General features: G+C 51.6%; 3 protein-coding genes across 4 annotated transcripts in view; 2 read left to right on the top strand and 1 right to left on the bottom strand.

Moving 5' to 3' along the window:
• Nucleotides 1–4: 4 nt before the first annotated feature.
• ADPRM (ADP-ribose/CDP-alcohol diphosphatase, manganese dependent) lies at nucleotides 5–2,493 on the top strand. The gene is made up of 3 exons (XM_053960164.1): nucleotides 5–593; nucleotides 1,176–1,292; nucleotides 1,715–2,493. The coding sequence occupies exons 1-3, from the start codon at nucleotides 41–43 to the stop codon at nucleotides 1,999–2,001; spliced, it is 957 nt and encodes a 318-aa protein (XP_053816139.1). The 5' UTR covers nucleotides 5–40; the 3' UTR covers nucleotides 2,002–2,493.
• A 6-nt stretch (nucleotides 2,494–2,499) lies between these two features.
• Nucleotides 2,500–7,670, bottom strand: TMEM220 (transmembrane protein 220). Its single transcript, XM_053960166.1, has 6 exons — nucleotides 7,414–7,670; nucleotides 7,289–7,318; nucleotides 6,300–6,360; nucleotides 5,117–5,240; nucleotides 4,229–4,288; nucleotides 2,500–3,187 (listed from the first exon to the last, which is right to left on the bottom strand). The coding sequence occupies exons 1-6, from the start codon at nucleotides 7,483–7,485 to the stop codon at nucleotides 3,055–3,057; spliced, it is 480 nt and encodes a 159-aa protein (XP_053816141.1). The 5' UTR covers nucleotides 7,486–7,670; the 3' UTR covers nucleotides 2,500–3,054.
• A 5,454-nt stretch (nucleotides 7,671–13,124) lies between these two features.
• The window catches only part of MAP2K4 (mitogen-activated protein kinase kinase 4), a 60,488-nt gene continuing 57,467 nt past the window's right edge, over nucleotides 13,125–16,145 (top strand). For both annotated transcript variants that reach the window (XM_053960587.1, XM_053960586.1), the window contains exon 1: nucleotides 13,125–13,297. In XM_053960587.1, coding sequence (XP_053816562.1) covers nucleotides 13,198–13,297 — 100 coding nt within the window. In that variant the 5' untranslated portion in view covers nucleotides 13,125–13,197. The remainder of the gene's footprint in view (nucleotides 13,298–16,145) is intronic.

The following is a 16,145-nucleotide window of genomic DNA, read 5'->3' as shown; positions in this document are numbered from 1 at the left end:
CGCCGGCCGCGCCGCCCCTTCCGGCCCGCCCCGGGCCGCCATGCAGCCTGCGCCGCGCCTCGCCTTCGGGGTCGTCGCTGACATCCAGTTCGCGGACGCGGAGGACGGGCACGACTTCGGCGGCTGCCGGCGGCGCTACTACCGGCACAGCCTGCGCTTGCTGCGGGAGGCGGTGCGGGCGTGGGCGGGCGAGAGCCCGCCGATAGGCTTCGTGCTGCAGCTGGGCGATAGCATCGACGGGCAGAACGCCCGGCGCGGCGAGGCCGAGAGCGCCTTGCAGCAGGTGCTGGAGGTCCTGGGGCAGCTCTCGGTGCCGGTGCACCACGCGTGGGGCAACCACGAGCTCTACAACTTCAGCCGGGCCCGGCTGGTGCACACCGGGCTGTACAGCCGGCCCGCGGGGGGCTCGGACGGGCCCGCGGACCGGGAGTGCCACGCGTATCACTGCAGCCCGGCCCCGCGGCTCCGCCTCGTCGTGCTCGACAGCTACGACACCAGCACCCTGGGCAGGGAGCCCGGCAGCCTCCGCTACCAGGAGTCCCTGCGGGTGCTGCGGGAGAAGAACCACAACGATGATCTCAACAGCCCCGAAGGTACCTCCGGCTTGGCAGGGGCGCGGGCGGCCGAGGCTTCGCTGTCCGGAGCTCCCGGTGTGCTGACAGCGGGATGCCGCGGGCTAACAAGCATGTGCCCCGTTTGCTGCACACCTCCGCCGCTTCCCTGCCGTCAGTGCGGGCTCAGGAGATGCTCCCCCGTACGCCTGGTGCTGCCGCGGTGCCTCTGGGCTGCGGCGGTGCTGGGCTCCGTGCCCCGCAGCATCGGTGCAGAGCACCGAGTTGTGCCCACCCTGTCCCATGCCAGGGGGGAAACCCAACAGCGGAAACCCTGTTTGGGTAGTGTGACCAAAATTCCCAAAACCACTAACAAATAATCTTCTTCTTCTTTGGGATTCTGTTCTAGGGAATGCAAAAAAAAAAAAAAAAACAAACAAAAAAAAAAAAAAAAAAAAACAAAAACAAAAAAAAAAAAAAAAAAAAAAAAAAAAAAAAAAAAAAAAAAAAAAAAAAAACCCAAAGGTTCTGAGAGTAAACCAACCATCAGCAGATTTACCTAAGGCAAATAGAGGAGCCACGGGAGGTGTATGCGTTTGTGCCTAACCTTCTTCTTCATTGCAGGGCTCAAAGAACCTCATTTTGTAGCATTTAATGGAGGATTTAGCCAAGCCCAGCTGGACTGGTTTGATGAAGTCCTCAAGTTCTCTGATGAAAACCAAGAAAAAGTTATAGTTATGGGTAGGTAGATATGGAGGGGGATAAATAAACAATGAGAATCGTTTGTGTTGGAATGGTGCTTCAAGCTAATCTGGTTCCAACCCCTATGTTTGATGGGGGGTGTACAGAGGAAGCTCTCAGCAGCTCCTCTCAGAAAACTCATTTCTGTGGGTGGTTTCTTCCCTCCTCGCCAAATATCAATTAATGTAAAACCAGCACAACTCCCATGGAAATAGGAGGGGGAAAAAAAAGTTAGCTAGCCCGTGTATGTTAGCTGTAGTTGATCTGCTGAGGTACAGATGGAACCCCTGAAAGAGCAGAACAGCAACCACACCTCACTCTGGGGTTGAGCTTGCTGTACCCAGCGGGATGGCTGAACTTCCCAGCAATGAGGAGATTTATTACAGTTTAACTCTCTGTGTTTCTTTCCCTCTGGGCCGCAGCTCACGTACCCATCCATCCCTCCGCTTCCAATGGGGTTTGCCTGGCCTGGAATTACGAGGCTGCCCTGTCAGTGGTACGCGCACACGGGTGCGTGGTCTGTGTCCTCGCGGGGCACCTGCACGACGGCGCCTACTGCCTGGACTCCCACGGAGTTCACCACCTCACCTTGGAGGGGGTCATCGAGACGCCCCCGGACAGCAACGCCTTTGGAACTATTTATGTCTATGAAGATAAAATGGTGCTAAAGGGAAGCGGCAGAATTCCTGACAGAGTTATGCATTTCTGAAATACCGGGCAAATATAGATTGCTCTTCTTCAGGAAGGACTCGGACACAAATGTAGGAGATTCAGCTGTTTGCTTTTAGAAAGCTGTGCATGGCTGATCCTTATTGCTTTAGCTCAGGCGTTTTTCTCTTGGACACAGAATTTTAGAAACTGTGTTTCTGTAAGAGAGCGCCTGACTTCTTTTTGGAGAATAGAGAAGGCCAGTAACTGAAATAAATATACTGGAATGCAGAATGTTCATTTCAAACACCCAATCCAGACTGTGAAAAGATGCAAACCATATAACAAATATTGCTCAAAAAAAGCTCCGCTGCTGTTCTCTCAGTGAGCATTAAAGCATGCAGAGTTGTACCTGCCCAGCCACATCTCTCTTTATTTATTTTCTGTGAACATTACAGTAAGGTCTCATGTCTGGCAGAATATATCTAGCCTGTAGCCTGGTGACAGGCTCAAATATACATCTCCCAGAAAATAAAAGATACTGAGGCTTTCATTGAGTTTTCTTATAAAAAATAGTGTTTATTACTCAGTAAAACCAATGGCTTTCAGTTAAAGATAATAGCAAAAATATTTTTTTCAGATATATTCTACATATGATTTTAGCACAGGACAGAGATAGACTGCTCAATTTTCCAGTAAGCCTGAAATAGATTATCCAGGCACATTTTTGAAAGTTCTATGACTGTAAATAGTCATTTATTAAAACAGTATTTGCTTTATTTGTCCCTTATGTTACAGAATAGTAGATTTCCCAAACTACAAGGTGACTGGAGAGTGATCCAGGGATACAGTGATATTTTGAATACACCATCAGAACAGACATTAGCTCAATGGTGTTTGGAAAATCTAAGAAGCAGCAAGGTGAACAGTTTCCATAGAAAATTCCCCACTCAGATTTGACAGTGTTCCTCAATATTTTACCAAATCTCAACTGGCACTGCTGGAAGCAGCCAGGTATTCTTGGGTCCTATCAAACTGACACTCACCTTTCATTAAGCAAAAAAACAAAGGCAAATAAGGTCAGCATGGTTACTGTGGACTTTCTCCCACCCAGTTAAATCACAGTTTTGCAGTGTGTTGGCCAAGACTCTCGCATGTCCTTGTTCACATAAATGTACAGCCATGAAACAAAGGGACAGAGGGCAACGATGACTGCAGCAACCAAGCGAACTCCTCCCAGGGGACTCCTGTAAGAACAAATCCAACAGAGCTGCTTCAAATCACTGAATCTTTGAGGCTGGAAAAGACCTCCATGATCATCAAGTCCAACCTTGGACTGCATACCACCACACCCACTAAACCCTATGGTGCAGTGCCACATCCAGTGCTTTTTTTTTTAACACTTCCAAGGAATGGTGACTCCACCATCTCCCTGGGCAGCCTGTGCCAATGCCTGACCTCTCTTTCAGTGAAGGAATTTCCCCTAGGATCTAATCTCAACCTTCCCTGGCACAGCTTGAGGCTGTTTCCTCTGGTCCTGTCCCTTGTTCCTTGGGAGCAGAGCCTGACCCCCACCAGGCTGCACCCTCCTGTCAGGGAGTTGTAGAGAGTGAAAACATCCTCCCTGAGCCTCCTTTTCTCCAGACTGAGCCACTCCAGCTCCCTTGGTGACTCCTGGTGTCCCAGACCCTTCCCCAACTCTGGACACGCTCCAGTCCCTCAAAGTCCTTTTTGAAGTGAGGTGCCCAAATCTGTGCAGTGCCAGCACAGGGGACAAGCACTGTCCTCATCCTGCTGACCACACCATGATGGGACAGGCCAGGATGTCCTTGGCCTTCCTGGCCACTGCTACAGCCACCACATAACGTTCACATCTGCCTGCAGCTGGAAGGACAGCAGAGAGCCTTTGGCCACTTTAATGGGGCTACTATGGATGTATCCCCAGTCTTTTAGTGGAAAGGCACAAAGAATTTTCTGACAACTCAGGCTACAGAAACTAGCTGGAATTAAATAAAGCACCTTAAGCAAAAGGAAAATCTCCCTATTATGGCAGGGGGCCAGAAAAAAATTCTTCATGTAGCCTTACCTTCCCCCCTGCCCCAACTTTTATCTGTGCAAGATCCTTCAGGCTGTAGCACCAGCTGCTACTGCTTGGGCATCTGGAAGGTTCAGAGGGTGACATGAACCAGGAAAACAAGCTGCCAAAATCAACTGCGTGTTTTCAAGGAGCTAGTCACTAAATGTGAACGCTGGAATGGATTATTAAAAAAAGAGAAATTAAAACTTACTTTGCTGAACTGCGACAAAGACTCATCCATATTGCAATAATCACAAGACCAAACAGTTCTCTAAAAAGCCAAACAAAAAATGGATCAGAAAATAACACAAACAGATGTCTATGTTCAGACAATACAAATTTTACCTCCAAAACAGTAGTGGCTGCTCCTTTGGAGAAGTTCCAATATATTTTACTAGGATTGTAATTATAAAGGTATTTACAAAGAGTAATTTTGCTTCACACCACAAATCTACAAATTGACATGACAGCTAAACAGCTGCAGAAATTCCTGCCTCCACGTTTTGTTCTACTGCTGGACTTATATTCCATTGCACATTTCTCTAATTAACGTGGGCAAAGCAGGCACATTTCTCTCATTGAAACAGAGCAAAGCAACATCCCAGTTTTCCAGACTGAGATTAGGTGCAGAAGTAGCTGCCAGGGCTTCACCTCAGTACTCTGGAAGCACCTGCTTTTTACACACCTGAATGTCCAGGTGAGAAATTCTCCCTCATCCTCAATACCTTGGAGGACTCAGAAGCCCATGCCAGATAAACATGAATTTGGTATCGCCTCAAGGGTTTTTAAAACATTGATTACCACTCCCACAGCTCCAGGAAAAGAGAACAAAGCTGTTTCACTGTGCTTGTGCCCTGGTCTCTGAAAGCCAGACAATTAAATCCAACTGCCTGCCACAATCAGGGAGGCAATGACTGTTCCCTTCCCTGTGTCCAAGCAGTCACTGGTTTGGAGCATTATGGTCCCTCCTCTTTGGTCTGATTCCTCTGGACCAACAGCACTCATTGCAACAGGAATATACAGTTTTGGAAGGTGGCACGAGGAGGAGATGGCCTGGTGAGCTGGATTTGGGCCGGGGCAAATAAAACCCACTGCTTACCTGCCTTCCTCTTCATGAAAAATGTTTCCTTGAGCATAAGCAAACAAAGAGCAAGCCAAGGCAATGGTCCCAACAACACAGCCAGCAGAATGAAGGTCACAGAGGCTCCTCCAAACACCATTGTCTGGGGAAAAAAATAGACTGTCAGCCATACTCATAAAGCATGAAGTAAACCCATCTGGGTCTTCCACAGACCTGAATGGCAAATACCCCTTGGTGAATTTACATAAACCTGCACTTTTACAGAAGTTGTGCTATTATAATTGTTATTTTCCACTGATCTGGGCACAAGAAAAACCCTAACTATGAGTTTAACATGCAGATTCTACTGACCAGCCAAAACCTCCCCTGAAATATTCAAAATCACAAGCCTCATAGTTCTGAACTTAGGAATGCTGCCACTTTATATGCTTAAGGTGGCCAGAATGCCAAGAGACTGCAATGGTGTAATTTGTGACAATACCATGCACTCCTGAAAGTTTTCTTTTTTAAGTGTGATTTTAGTCTATTCAGCATAATTCATCCAGAACAGATACAGTCACTTCATGTATATAAAATGGCTTTATTTAAAATTATTTCCACTGAATTAAAATACAAACAACTATGTTCTGAAGACTTGAAACAAATCTAATCTGAATGATCCTCTGAACTGCTGTTAGCCCCCACAACACACACCCTTGGAAACATGTTCCTACTGCTGCCCACTGCTCTGTGGGGCAGCTGCAATACCTGGCACTGAACAAGACCTTTAGCACTTTCATGGGACTGTGCAAAGCTCAGCTGCTTTTGCAGGAGGTAGATAAACAAAAACAGATTTACAACAATGAAACAAAGTCAATTGCTAAGGTCAACACAAGGCTGATTTCAAAGCATGCTCCCAGGCTTCTGCTGCAGAAGGCTTTAAACTGGAATTGGGGTGCAAAGGCAGGCCCATCCCAGCAGCTGGGCTTTCTGCTGGGCTCCTCTCCTCACCTTCAGAACACCCAGCCACCAGCACTAAAACAATGACCAGCTTCTGTAGAAATAGGTCTTGCAGCTTTTTGCCCTCAGAAGGTAGTAGAATGTGTTTCTACACAGCCTGATTTTAATCTGTGGCTCAATTAAAAAAAAAAAAAAAAAGCAACACAACAACCTTTTGAGGGCAAAATTTGAGCAGAGACTGTTTTGCACACCAGTATCATACCTGTTATTGAAGGGTTGATGCTGACAAGCAGTGTCAGGGCAGCTGGCACTAAGTAGACAACCTGTTAATGACATAAATCTACTCGGTAGCAAAACTTAGCAAGCTCAGGAAGCAGAAGCGCCCAGCCACAGCGTCACTTCCCTTCGCAGCAGTTTGTCAGAGGCACAGAGCAGATCCCAGTCCCTCACCCTCCAGCATGCCCTGGCACTGCTAGTGCTCATCTTCACCATCACCACCCAAACTCCCGGGCCATCAGCCCACAGGCTGTTCCTCTGCTCCTGGCTTACAGAATACTGTCTCACCAAACACTGCGGAGCCCGTTCCCTGAATCCTGCCCCTGACGGGACACGGTCCTGCCCAGCCCTGGGCTCCCCAAACAAACCCTCCACCCGCGCTGGGGCATTCTGCCCCGCTTTGGTGCCGCTGTCAGCGGGGCTCACGCACCCCAGGGCACGCAGGGCAGCCCCCGCCCAGCCAGCAGCTCCTGTCGCACACACAGACTGTCCCCGTCACCCGCAGCGCCCAGCCCGGGCCCGGGGCTGCTCAGTGCCCGAGGCAGGACGGGCACGGGAGCGGGGCTGGCTCCCCGTTTCCCCTGGAGGCCCATCCGAGCGGCAGAAGGCGGCTCCCGCTGGAGACCCACGGCAAAAGCCCAGGGCCACGGGCCAGCGGGCAGGAGGAGCGCGAGCAGCTCGGGGTGCTCTGCACAGGCAAGCGATGCTCTGCAGGGGCAAGTGCAGATCTGGGGTGAAATACGGCAGATCCTGGAAGCACGGTCGGATTCCAGCCGTCGCTGCAGCAGAGACATCGTTTTCCCGGCGTCTGCCCGCTCTGCAGCTGGGAGCCGGGACGTTTCCTCCGGCGGCCCCGCATCGGAGAGGCGTTAGCGGGGCTGGGGCCGCCGGGACCTCCGGGCAGGAGGTGCCGAAGGGAAGGGAAGGGAAGGGAAGGGAAGGGGAAGGGGAAGGGGAAGGGCGGCCCGTACTCACCGTCCACAGCCCCGCGTCGGGGTCGTTCACCTGCAGCGGGAGGCGCGCACTGAGGCCCCGGCCCGGCCGGGGCCGCGCTCCGCGGGAGGGGAGCGGAGGGGACGGGAGGGGAGCCCCGGCCTCACCTGCACGGCGGCCGCCAGCCCGAAGAAAGCGGCCATGAGGAGGTTGCAGAGCCGCCACAGCCGCGCCGCCATGGCCGGGGCGGGACAGAGGGGCGGAACGCGGGCGGGCCGCGGCCCCGAAACCGATCCCGGCCCCGATCCCGATCTCTGCCCCGATCCTGATCCCAGATCCTGATCCCAATCCCCAATCCCGATCCCCGATCCTAGCCCCGATCCCCTATCCCAGCCCCGATCCCAGCCCCAATCCCGATCCTGATCCCCGATCCCTATTCCTAATCCCGATCCTGATCCCCGATCCCTATTCCTAATCCCGATCCCGGCCCCGATCCAGATCCCTGATCCCAATCCCCAATCCCGATCCCCGATCCTGGCCCCGATCCCCCACCCCAGCCCCGATCCCAGCCCCAATCCCGATCCTGATCCCCGATCCCTATCCCTAATCCTGATCCCCGATCCCTATTCCTAATCCCGATCCCCGATCCCGGCCCCGATCCCCCATCCCAGCCCTGATCCCAGCCCCAATCGCAATCCCCGATCCCAGCCCCAATCCCGATCCTGATCCCCGATCCCTAATCCTGATCCCCGATCCCGGCCCCGATTCCATCCCGATCCCGATCCCCGATCCCAGCCCTGATCCCGATCCCAATCCCCATCCCGATCCTGATCCCTGATCCTGGCCCTGCTCCCTATCCCTATCCCTAATCCCGATCCCGATCCCGGGCAGCACGGCGATTCTTCGAGGGTGGTGAGGCCCTGGCACAGGGTGCCCAGAGCAGCTGTGGCTGCCCCTGGATCCCTGGCAGTGTCCAAGGCCAGGTTGGAAAGGGCTTGGACTACCCTGGGACAGTGGAAAGTGTCCCTGCCATGGCAGGGGGCTAAATGAGATGAGTTTTAAGACCACTTCCAACCCAAACCATTCTGTGATTTTTGTAATGGTTCAGAAAGAGTTTTGTGTTTAAGAGATTCAGTCATTTTGTGTAGTCTGCGGGGCCAAAAAGGATATTGCTCAGAAGAGTAGCATTGTGCCGTTGTTCGCTGATCAATTATGATGAAAAGTGATAATAAGTGATGAATTGAAAGTGGGTCATTTAGAAATGTGATGTTTATCAAAACCAAGCCTCTGTGAGATCATGTCTTCTGATTTCAGTATCAGAATTGTACAGTTCCCTCAGCACCCAACAGAATCGGGTCTTGCTGAATTGCTATGTGAAGGACATGTAAATGTGTCTGCATTTGTGGAGAGGATTAATTCCTCTCTTATTTTTATTAATTACTTTCTTCTTATTATTAATTCCTCATCTTATTTTCATCTGAGTCTTTCCTTGAGCAGGCTACAAGAGATTAAATTTCTGCATTTAAAGCCACAGAGAAGTGAGAGTTGTCTTTGTGAGAGTCCCTACCCCTCATCTCAAAAAAAGCAGAACTCTAGTAATAAATCACCTTCATGCTTTGTTTCCAGGTCAAGGATAGGTTCTTGAATGTATTTTCTAACAGAGAGGAAGTAATTTTGGGCTAGGAAATGAAAATGTCAAGGATTAAAAAGCAACAGTAATGATAAAAAGTGTAAGAAGAATGCAAGAGCATGTCTTTCATTAGCATAATAATTATTAGCATAATATGATAGGAAAATAAAAGCAGCCAAGCTTTTGAGGCACACCAGTCCTTCTTTGTGTGGGAAACAAAATTATGAGTCACTGCCTGTTTTTTCCAACCATACTAGCTGATCTTCAAAATGAAAATTAATCTGTGATGAAGTCTTTTGCTCTTTAATTCATTTGATCACAAGTTATTGTGCAAATCTGCACAACCCACCTAGTTTCTGTCATGGCTGGGCTGCTCCTTGACATCTCATGGGCTGCACAGTCAGGAGGGGAGAGAGAGCAGATGGGAGAAACTGATAGACACTGGGAAGGAAGCAGAGAAACAGCTGGACAGACACATCCAGGACCCTGCGTGCCATGGGACAGGACTCTGCTGAGGGGAAGGGAAGGCTGGGCTGGCAGAAAACAGCTTCTAATGGGCACTTGGGAGGCATGGCATGGAAGGTTTGGCAATCCTGTGAGTGACCAAAGTTCAGTGACTCAAGAGCAAGGGAAGGCAAAAGGCCCTTCTGTCTCTCCTGAGGATACGGTCGGAAGGAGGGATTGGTTTAGGAACTGTGGTGTTCTTTACTGCTCTAATTCACAGAATAACAATATTCTGAGCTGGAAGGAACCCATAAGGTTCCCATAAGGACCACCGAGTCCAGCTCTTGAGCAGATGGCCCATACAGGGATCCAACCCACAACCTTCATGTTAGCATCATGCTCTGGCCAATTGAGCTACATGGAATTAAAAAGCAATCAGGCTGTAACATGCCTTAGAAATAAAAATGTCTTTCAGTGCTGGGTGTGCTTATTGCAAAGAAAAGCTCGTGGCTGTTCACTTTAAAGCTTTACCGACTATCCTGAGCACTTCCTCCAGCCACCCACTGCAGGGACAAGGAGACTTTGTCGGCAGAAGGCAATACTGACTTCTCCCATGAGAGGGAGGCCAAGAACCTTTAGTATCCTTGAGTAGAACTTGAGCTACTTGTTCCTCGATATTAGGCAAAACATCTTCCCTCTTTATGACTCTCTGGATCTGCTACTCACCCCATAGCAGTCTGAGCTTCTCTTCACTGTGGCAACTCCTCCTGTAAAGAACAGAGGCAGCAAGGATGGGCCCTGAAGCCAAGCTGTGATATTGAGAGCCAGGATGTTTCCCAAGAGCCTGTACAAGAGATTTTACTACACCACAGCTGTAATCACCCATCACAGTGACCCATTTCATAATGGCCTTCATCCTTGTCATGAATGGTCATAGATTGGTTTAGATTGGATCAAAAGTCATTAAAAGGCTCTGGGTGGGCAGGTGAAGGGTTTGGGGCCTTTGGTGTGTTCCTGGCTGCAGAACCCTGACTGCAATTCCAATGGGACGTCTGGAGATAAATGCATGGTTGCACAGCTGATATTGCCAAAAGGGCTCTGGGTTTAGTGGCCTTAACTGGTGGGCCAGGTGCCAGGAGCAGGGAAGGATGGGGCCCACCTTCCTGAGAATGGGAGCAGCCCCGTGTTCCCTGATGGACCAACTTCAGAGGACACATTTCTGAAGCAAAGGCAAATCCATCCCTGAGATTGTTTTTGCTCAAGGACATGGGTGCACCAGGTGAATAATGCAGAAGGACAGGGAAACATGATATGTACCTCAAGGAGATTTGATTTTTGGGTGAGAAAAGTCTGTAATGTTGCGTTTCATATGTCATATTGGTTGTTGAATGACAATGCCACTGTATGTCATAGCTACCCTGAACAGTGAGTATGGACTGCTCCAGATACACCAGTCATGGACTAACTGAACTCAACAGACATCTTGGTGGGGATGGCCAGTGACTACTGAAATAATAGCTGTGCTTGTGTAGAGTTATAGGAATATATATGTATATACCGTAGTTGGGAAGTGTAAGATATGGGCATGATGTAAATGGTACAGAATAAGGGGTGGATGATGTCCTGGTTGGAGAGAGAAGGGCACATCAGGAAAAAAATGCAGACAAACCACTCTCGCGTCCTGGTGTGGCACAGTGTTTTAGGAATAAAGTGATAAGTAACAGATGTCACATTATGTTGATTTTAGGAAGGTTTTTAACATTGGCTGTCCTGACCCCTTCTTAAGAAGATGAAAGGGCATGGTGAGTGTAAAACTGGTGAGATCAGTGTACCGCAAGTGCTAATTATCAGTGTTTGTCAAAATGGAAGGACGTATTCAGAGGATTTGTGCAGGGGTCTGTTATGATGCCTGATCTTTTTAATTACTTAAGTTAACAGCCTGGATGATTAACACCCAAGACCGCCTTATTAAACCTGCTAATTACTCCAGGCTGTTGAGGACAGCAAAGACAACAGGATTCAGCACTAGATGGACAAACGGTCTGCAATCTACAGCTTCAACAACTTCCAGCATTACTTTTATGAGCAGTGAGCAACACAGGTTCAGCTGAGGGAACTGGGCGGATGCAGTTTTTTTAAAAAAAAACCTCACTAACCCAAAAACCACTCCCCCCTCCCCCCCAAAAAAGAAGAGTCTGCAGTGTAATGGAAAGCAAACTGAACACCAGCAATGGAAAAGGCAAACACCATCCTGGAGCATGTGAGCTGTAGCCTCCAAGGCAAGCTGGGATAGCATGCCTAGCTAGGGATGCTGTACTTCAAAAAATGCAGATGGACAGAAAACATCAAAGGAGGTCAGCGAGGATGCTGCGAGGCACAGGAGACATGAAGAAAGGCTGAAGGAAATGAATTGATTCAATGTGTAGAAGAGAAAGCTGAGGCAAGTACAAGAAGGGAAACATTGCAGTTCATCATTGCACATCATCAAGTGCCCAAGGGGTCATTTTGAAGAAGGCTGTGGCCATAGTGAACAGGGCAGGATATAAGGGATTTGAAATTAAAAAAAAAACCCTGAAGTCAGGCTTTTGGATGATGTTAGGATGTGGGCCAGAACAGATTGCTTGGGAATGGCACAATCCCCATCACTGGAGGTCTTTAAGGAAAGGTTTCACAAACATTTCAGAACAGGTATTGTTGATTCTCCTAGATTTGCAGTAAGGGAAATGTATGATTTTAGCTAATTATAAGCAAACACATGTAGGTGGCACACAGCAGAAGTGGAAGTCAGTGTTTGTGCCAGTGTTTGCCAGTAGGCACTGGGCTTCTGCATCAAAACCTGCAAGGTGCCAACCCTGGACCTGCCCTCAGGGGTTAATGCAGAAGAGAAGGCTTAAGCAAAATAGGGAAGAGAAAGGAAAGCTAGAACTAGGGAAGGGAATGTTTTTTGTGTCAGAACTCAACACAAAGGGTGATGGTTTGCAGTTCCTGGAGGCACTTCCAGTGTGTGTTCAGGGCTGTATTATCACCTCCATGGTGACCTGGGCAATGGAGCAGCAGGGAAAGAGTCCTCATACTTCTAATACGTGGGATGTCCAGCTCTTTCCTCAGCCCATCTCCATTCATAAAAAGGGTCAGTATTGTTTCTACTACAAAAATGAGGACACAAGGCCTCCTGTAGGGACTCCCCTATGTCATGCTGCAGGCCAGAGAGGGTCCACAGCCCTGGGGCAGCAATTTCACTGCTCTAATTCACCGTATGTGCTGCCTCTATGACTAGGAGTGTGGGTTTGCCGGAGTTAAGAGGAATGGTCAGAAACCATGTGCTGGCATGAACAGCAGTGGCCAAGGGAAGAAAATGAGGGGGAGACTGATGGTGGCAGGAAGAGGCTGATGCCCTGGGTGTCCGGGAAAGCACAGCAAGGAGTTGTGCCCTGTGGTCCCGAGGGAGTCGGGAGAAGTTTGCAAGGGGTTGCATGTGCGGGATAAGTCCTAACCCTAGGGTGAAGATGAGAAACGCTATGAAGCTGCTCGGGCCGACTGCGGGCCCCCGAGGGGACGCGAGACAGGACAGCAGATGTCCGGGCGCCGCCGGCTGAGGGGCTGGCGGGGCCGAGCGCGGTGCGGGGTCCCCTGCGGGCGGTGCCCCCCGGCCCGAGGGAGCAGGAGCGGAGCCGCAGGACTGCCCGGGGATGCCCCGTCCCCCCGCGGGCGGCAGCGCCGCCTCCGCCCCGCCGCAGCGGTGCCGCAGGCGCGGGGCCCCGGCGGGGAGGGGTTTCGCGGCCCCAGCCGGGGGCGGACGGGCGGCGGGGCCGTGTGTCCTGCCCTGCCGGGGAGGGCCCTGCGCAGCGCCGCCGCCGCTGCTCCCGCTCCGCGCACAATGGCGACTCCCAGCCCCAGCGGCGGCTCCGGGGGGAGCGGGAGCGGGCCCGGGCCGGGCGCCGCCGGCAGCAGCAGCAGCAGCAGCAGCAGCATGCAGGGTAAGCAGCGCCGGGCCGGGCAGCGCCGGGCCGTGCCGGGCCCGGAGCCGCCGCAGGTCTCGCCCTGCCCGGGCCGTGGGGACCCCTGGGCGCTGCCGGCTCGCGCCCCCCGCGCTGGGCCGCGGCCGTGCAGCGGCGCTGCCCGCGGGAATCCCCGGCCCCGGCTCGGCCCGGCCCCGGCGGCCCCGCTCCGGGCCTGCCCCGCTGGCGGCCTGGCCGCGCCCGGCGCGCTCGGCGGGAGGAAGCGCGGCCCTGGCCCTGCTCGCCGGGGCTGCCGGGGCGCAGGGCCTGCCCGGAGCTCGGCCCCGGCCGCCGGGACAAAGGCCGGGCTGGACGCGGCTCCGGCCTCTCCCGGCGGGGAGCGGTTCTGCGGCCGCTCCGGGTGACCGGCGCAGGCCGCGGCTGCAGCAGCATCCCTGGGGGGGCCGGCCGGAGCGAAGTGCGCTGGGGGCGGCCCGTGCCCGCAGGAGCCCCGCGGTGCGGCCGGGCCGGGGCTGCGGCACGACGGCGCTGCCCCGGCCAGCCGCGCTCTGCCCGGCCCTCCGCCTCCGCTGTGTGCTTTTCTCGAGACAAACGTTTAAGTGAAATCAGTTCAGCGCGAACTTGCGCTTCAGTTTCATTCAGTTTCGTTCCGTTCCGATGGAAATTTACAGTGCTGCAGCGGGCCGTGTTGGTTTCCACCGGCACTTGTTGATGGTTGAGCAGCCTTGCAAAAAGGGTGGATATTTGTTTTTCAGAAAGGCCTCAGCACGCCCTTTGAGTTTCTCCTTTAAAGTTGGACCACTGAAATGTACTCTTTGCTTGAAAAAGATTTTAGGCCTTATAAGGCTGAGGTGGCACAGTGCTAGTTTGTTTGGTTTTCTTAATTAAATACAGGGATGGGAATATTAAAGAAGCAGTTTACGCTGTTTTGGGACCAGGAAAAAGAAAGAGTTGCTCTCTCTGTGACAGATGTGTGGGTACTGTTGTGAAATAATGTTTGTCACTGTTATTTGCTATATTCTGGGTTGGTCCTGGTATGGACTGTGCTGAGACTGGTGGGGACTTGTTTGGGCAGAGAGCTGATGGTTAAACTGAAGAGCTTGGTGTATTTGGAGTAAAAAGGTGAATTTTGGCTCCTCGTAGCTTCCCCTGCATGAAGGATTGGTACCTTCTGGGCCTTGTCAAGGCAGTATTATTTGTCTCTCAAAAACTTGAATCCCAGACTTTGTGCATTACATGCATGGATTAAAAACGTTATCATGATATGCCAAAACAGTTGTGATTTAATAAGAACAAGCCTTGTTCCTGTGCAGTTAAAACCCTCAGTGTTGCCCACTGTATTTCCAACTGACCCATTTCTCATATTTGAGTCGTTCCTCTGAATCACCTGTATCTTCCAAGGCTGCGAGCTGGTTTTGCACCCTGGCACCTGTGGTGCCCTGTGAGCTTGTGGTGATGTAGCATCTGCATGCTCTCTCTGGTGGAGGAAGGGCACTTGGTTCTGCTGTAGCTGGTTTAAGGTGGCTGTTTAAATATGGATTCAGTGGGGCCTTGGGCCAGTGTGATGATGCCCAAGTGCTGGTGGTTTTCCCTAAGGTAACAGGTGAGTGTTCAGGTGTCCCAGGAGGAGTTGTGAGTGAGATCCTGGCTGGGCTCTGGAGCAGCAGGTTGCTGTGACTGTGATGGTTCCTGGAACCTGCAAGAAACTCTCAGGAGGAGCTTTGCTGCCACAACACCTGGGTGGATGGCAAGGGGCTGGACGTGGCTGCAGGTGGTGTGCAGGCTGCTGGGGCAGCTCTGGCTGCTCTCCAGGATGGACAGTGGCCTTGCCCAAAACACGAGCTCCTGCTGATGCCAAGGCAAGCTGAGCTGAACAAAGAAAACCCCACAAAAGTGTCGGGAGTTCCGCAGCTGGGAAGCCCAGCTTGTGCTTGTGGTGGGGCTGGGCAGGCACTGGAGCAAGGGAGGTGCAGGAATGTATTGCTGGGTGGGGAGAAGAGTAGGTAGGACTGCATCAGTGTCGATGTAATTGGCTTAAACAGCATGACAAGGTGGAGCAGGGAAGTCATTAAGCTGGAAACAAGTAATTATATCTAAAAAAAAAAAAAAGTTTTGCACAGTTAATTTTTAGCCACGAACACTGACCTGGCTTGTGCAACTGCTTCTGAAGAGGTGGGAGTGGGAGAGGAAGAGGGTGGAACTCCCGTGCCAAAGGACTGTGACAGCGCTCCCCTGGACAGCAGTTGTTGCTTTTGGAGACCTTGCCCAGAGGCCGTGTGTTTGGGCAAGCTCGCCTGAGGTGAGAGTCCCTTGCAGGAGGTTTCTGTTTTGGTGTCAGGGCTGGCAGTTTTATAAGGAGTGTCAGCTGTCAGGGCATTCATCAGGGCCTGGGGGTAGGGAGCAGTTGTGAGGATGATGGTACAGGGGAGAAGTCTTCAGAGAAATTGAGGCCCATCACACTGATGTTCAGGGCAAAGGCAGCAGATCCAGGTGGTCTCTGCAGGCCACCCAGTTTTGGTTTTAATTCTGTATCCTACATCATTTTTGATGCACACAGGCTAAAATCCTCCAGGTGACAGTGCAGAAGTGAAGGGACACTGCCCTGTCCTTGTGCTGGGCTTGCTGTGCAGCTGTGGTCATCAAGCAAGGGGTTGCTTCAGGCCTTATTATTTGTATTTATCCTTATTCTGCATGCCCCAGCTTCACTCTCACGTCTTCTCTTGGCTACCTGGATCAGCTGCCCATGCCAAAGGACCTGGAGATTTGTTTCTTCCCAAAGAGTCTCCTGGCCAGTGCAGTTCATGGTGCCGTGTTCAAGGCACCAAGGAGAGCTGGAATTCTGAGTATTAAAATGGGTCCTAGTCAA

Source organism: Vidua chalybeata, chromosome 19, assembly GCF_026979565.1.
Source record: "Vidua chalybeata isolate OUT-0048 chromosome 19, bVidCha1 merged haplotype, whole genome shotgun sequence".
In the NCBI taxonomy this organism is placed as follows: domain Eukaryota; kingdom Metazoa; phylum Chordata; class Aves; order Passeriformes; family Viduidae; genus Vidua; species Vidua chalybeata.
The sequence above is the reverse complement of the archived record's forward strand: the minus strand, read 5'-3'. Positions and strand labels throughout refer to the sequence as shown.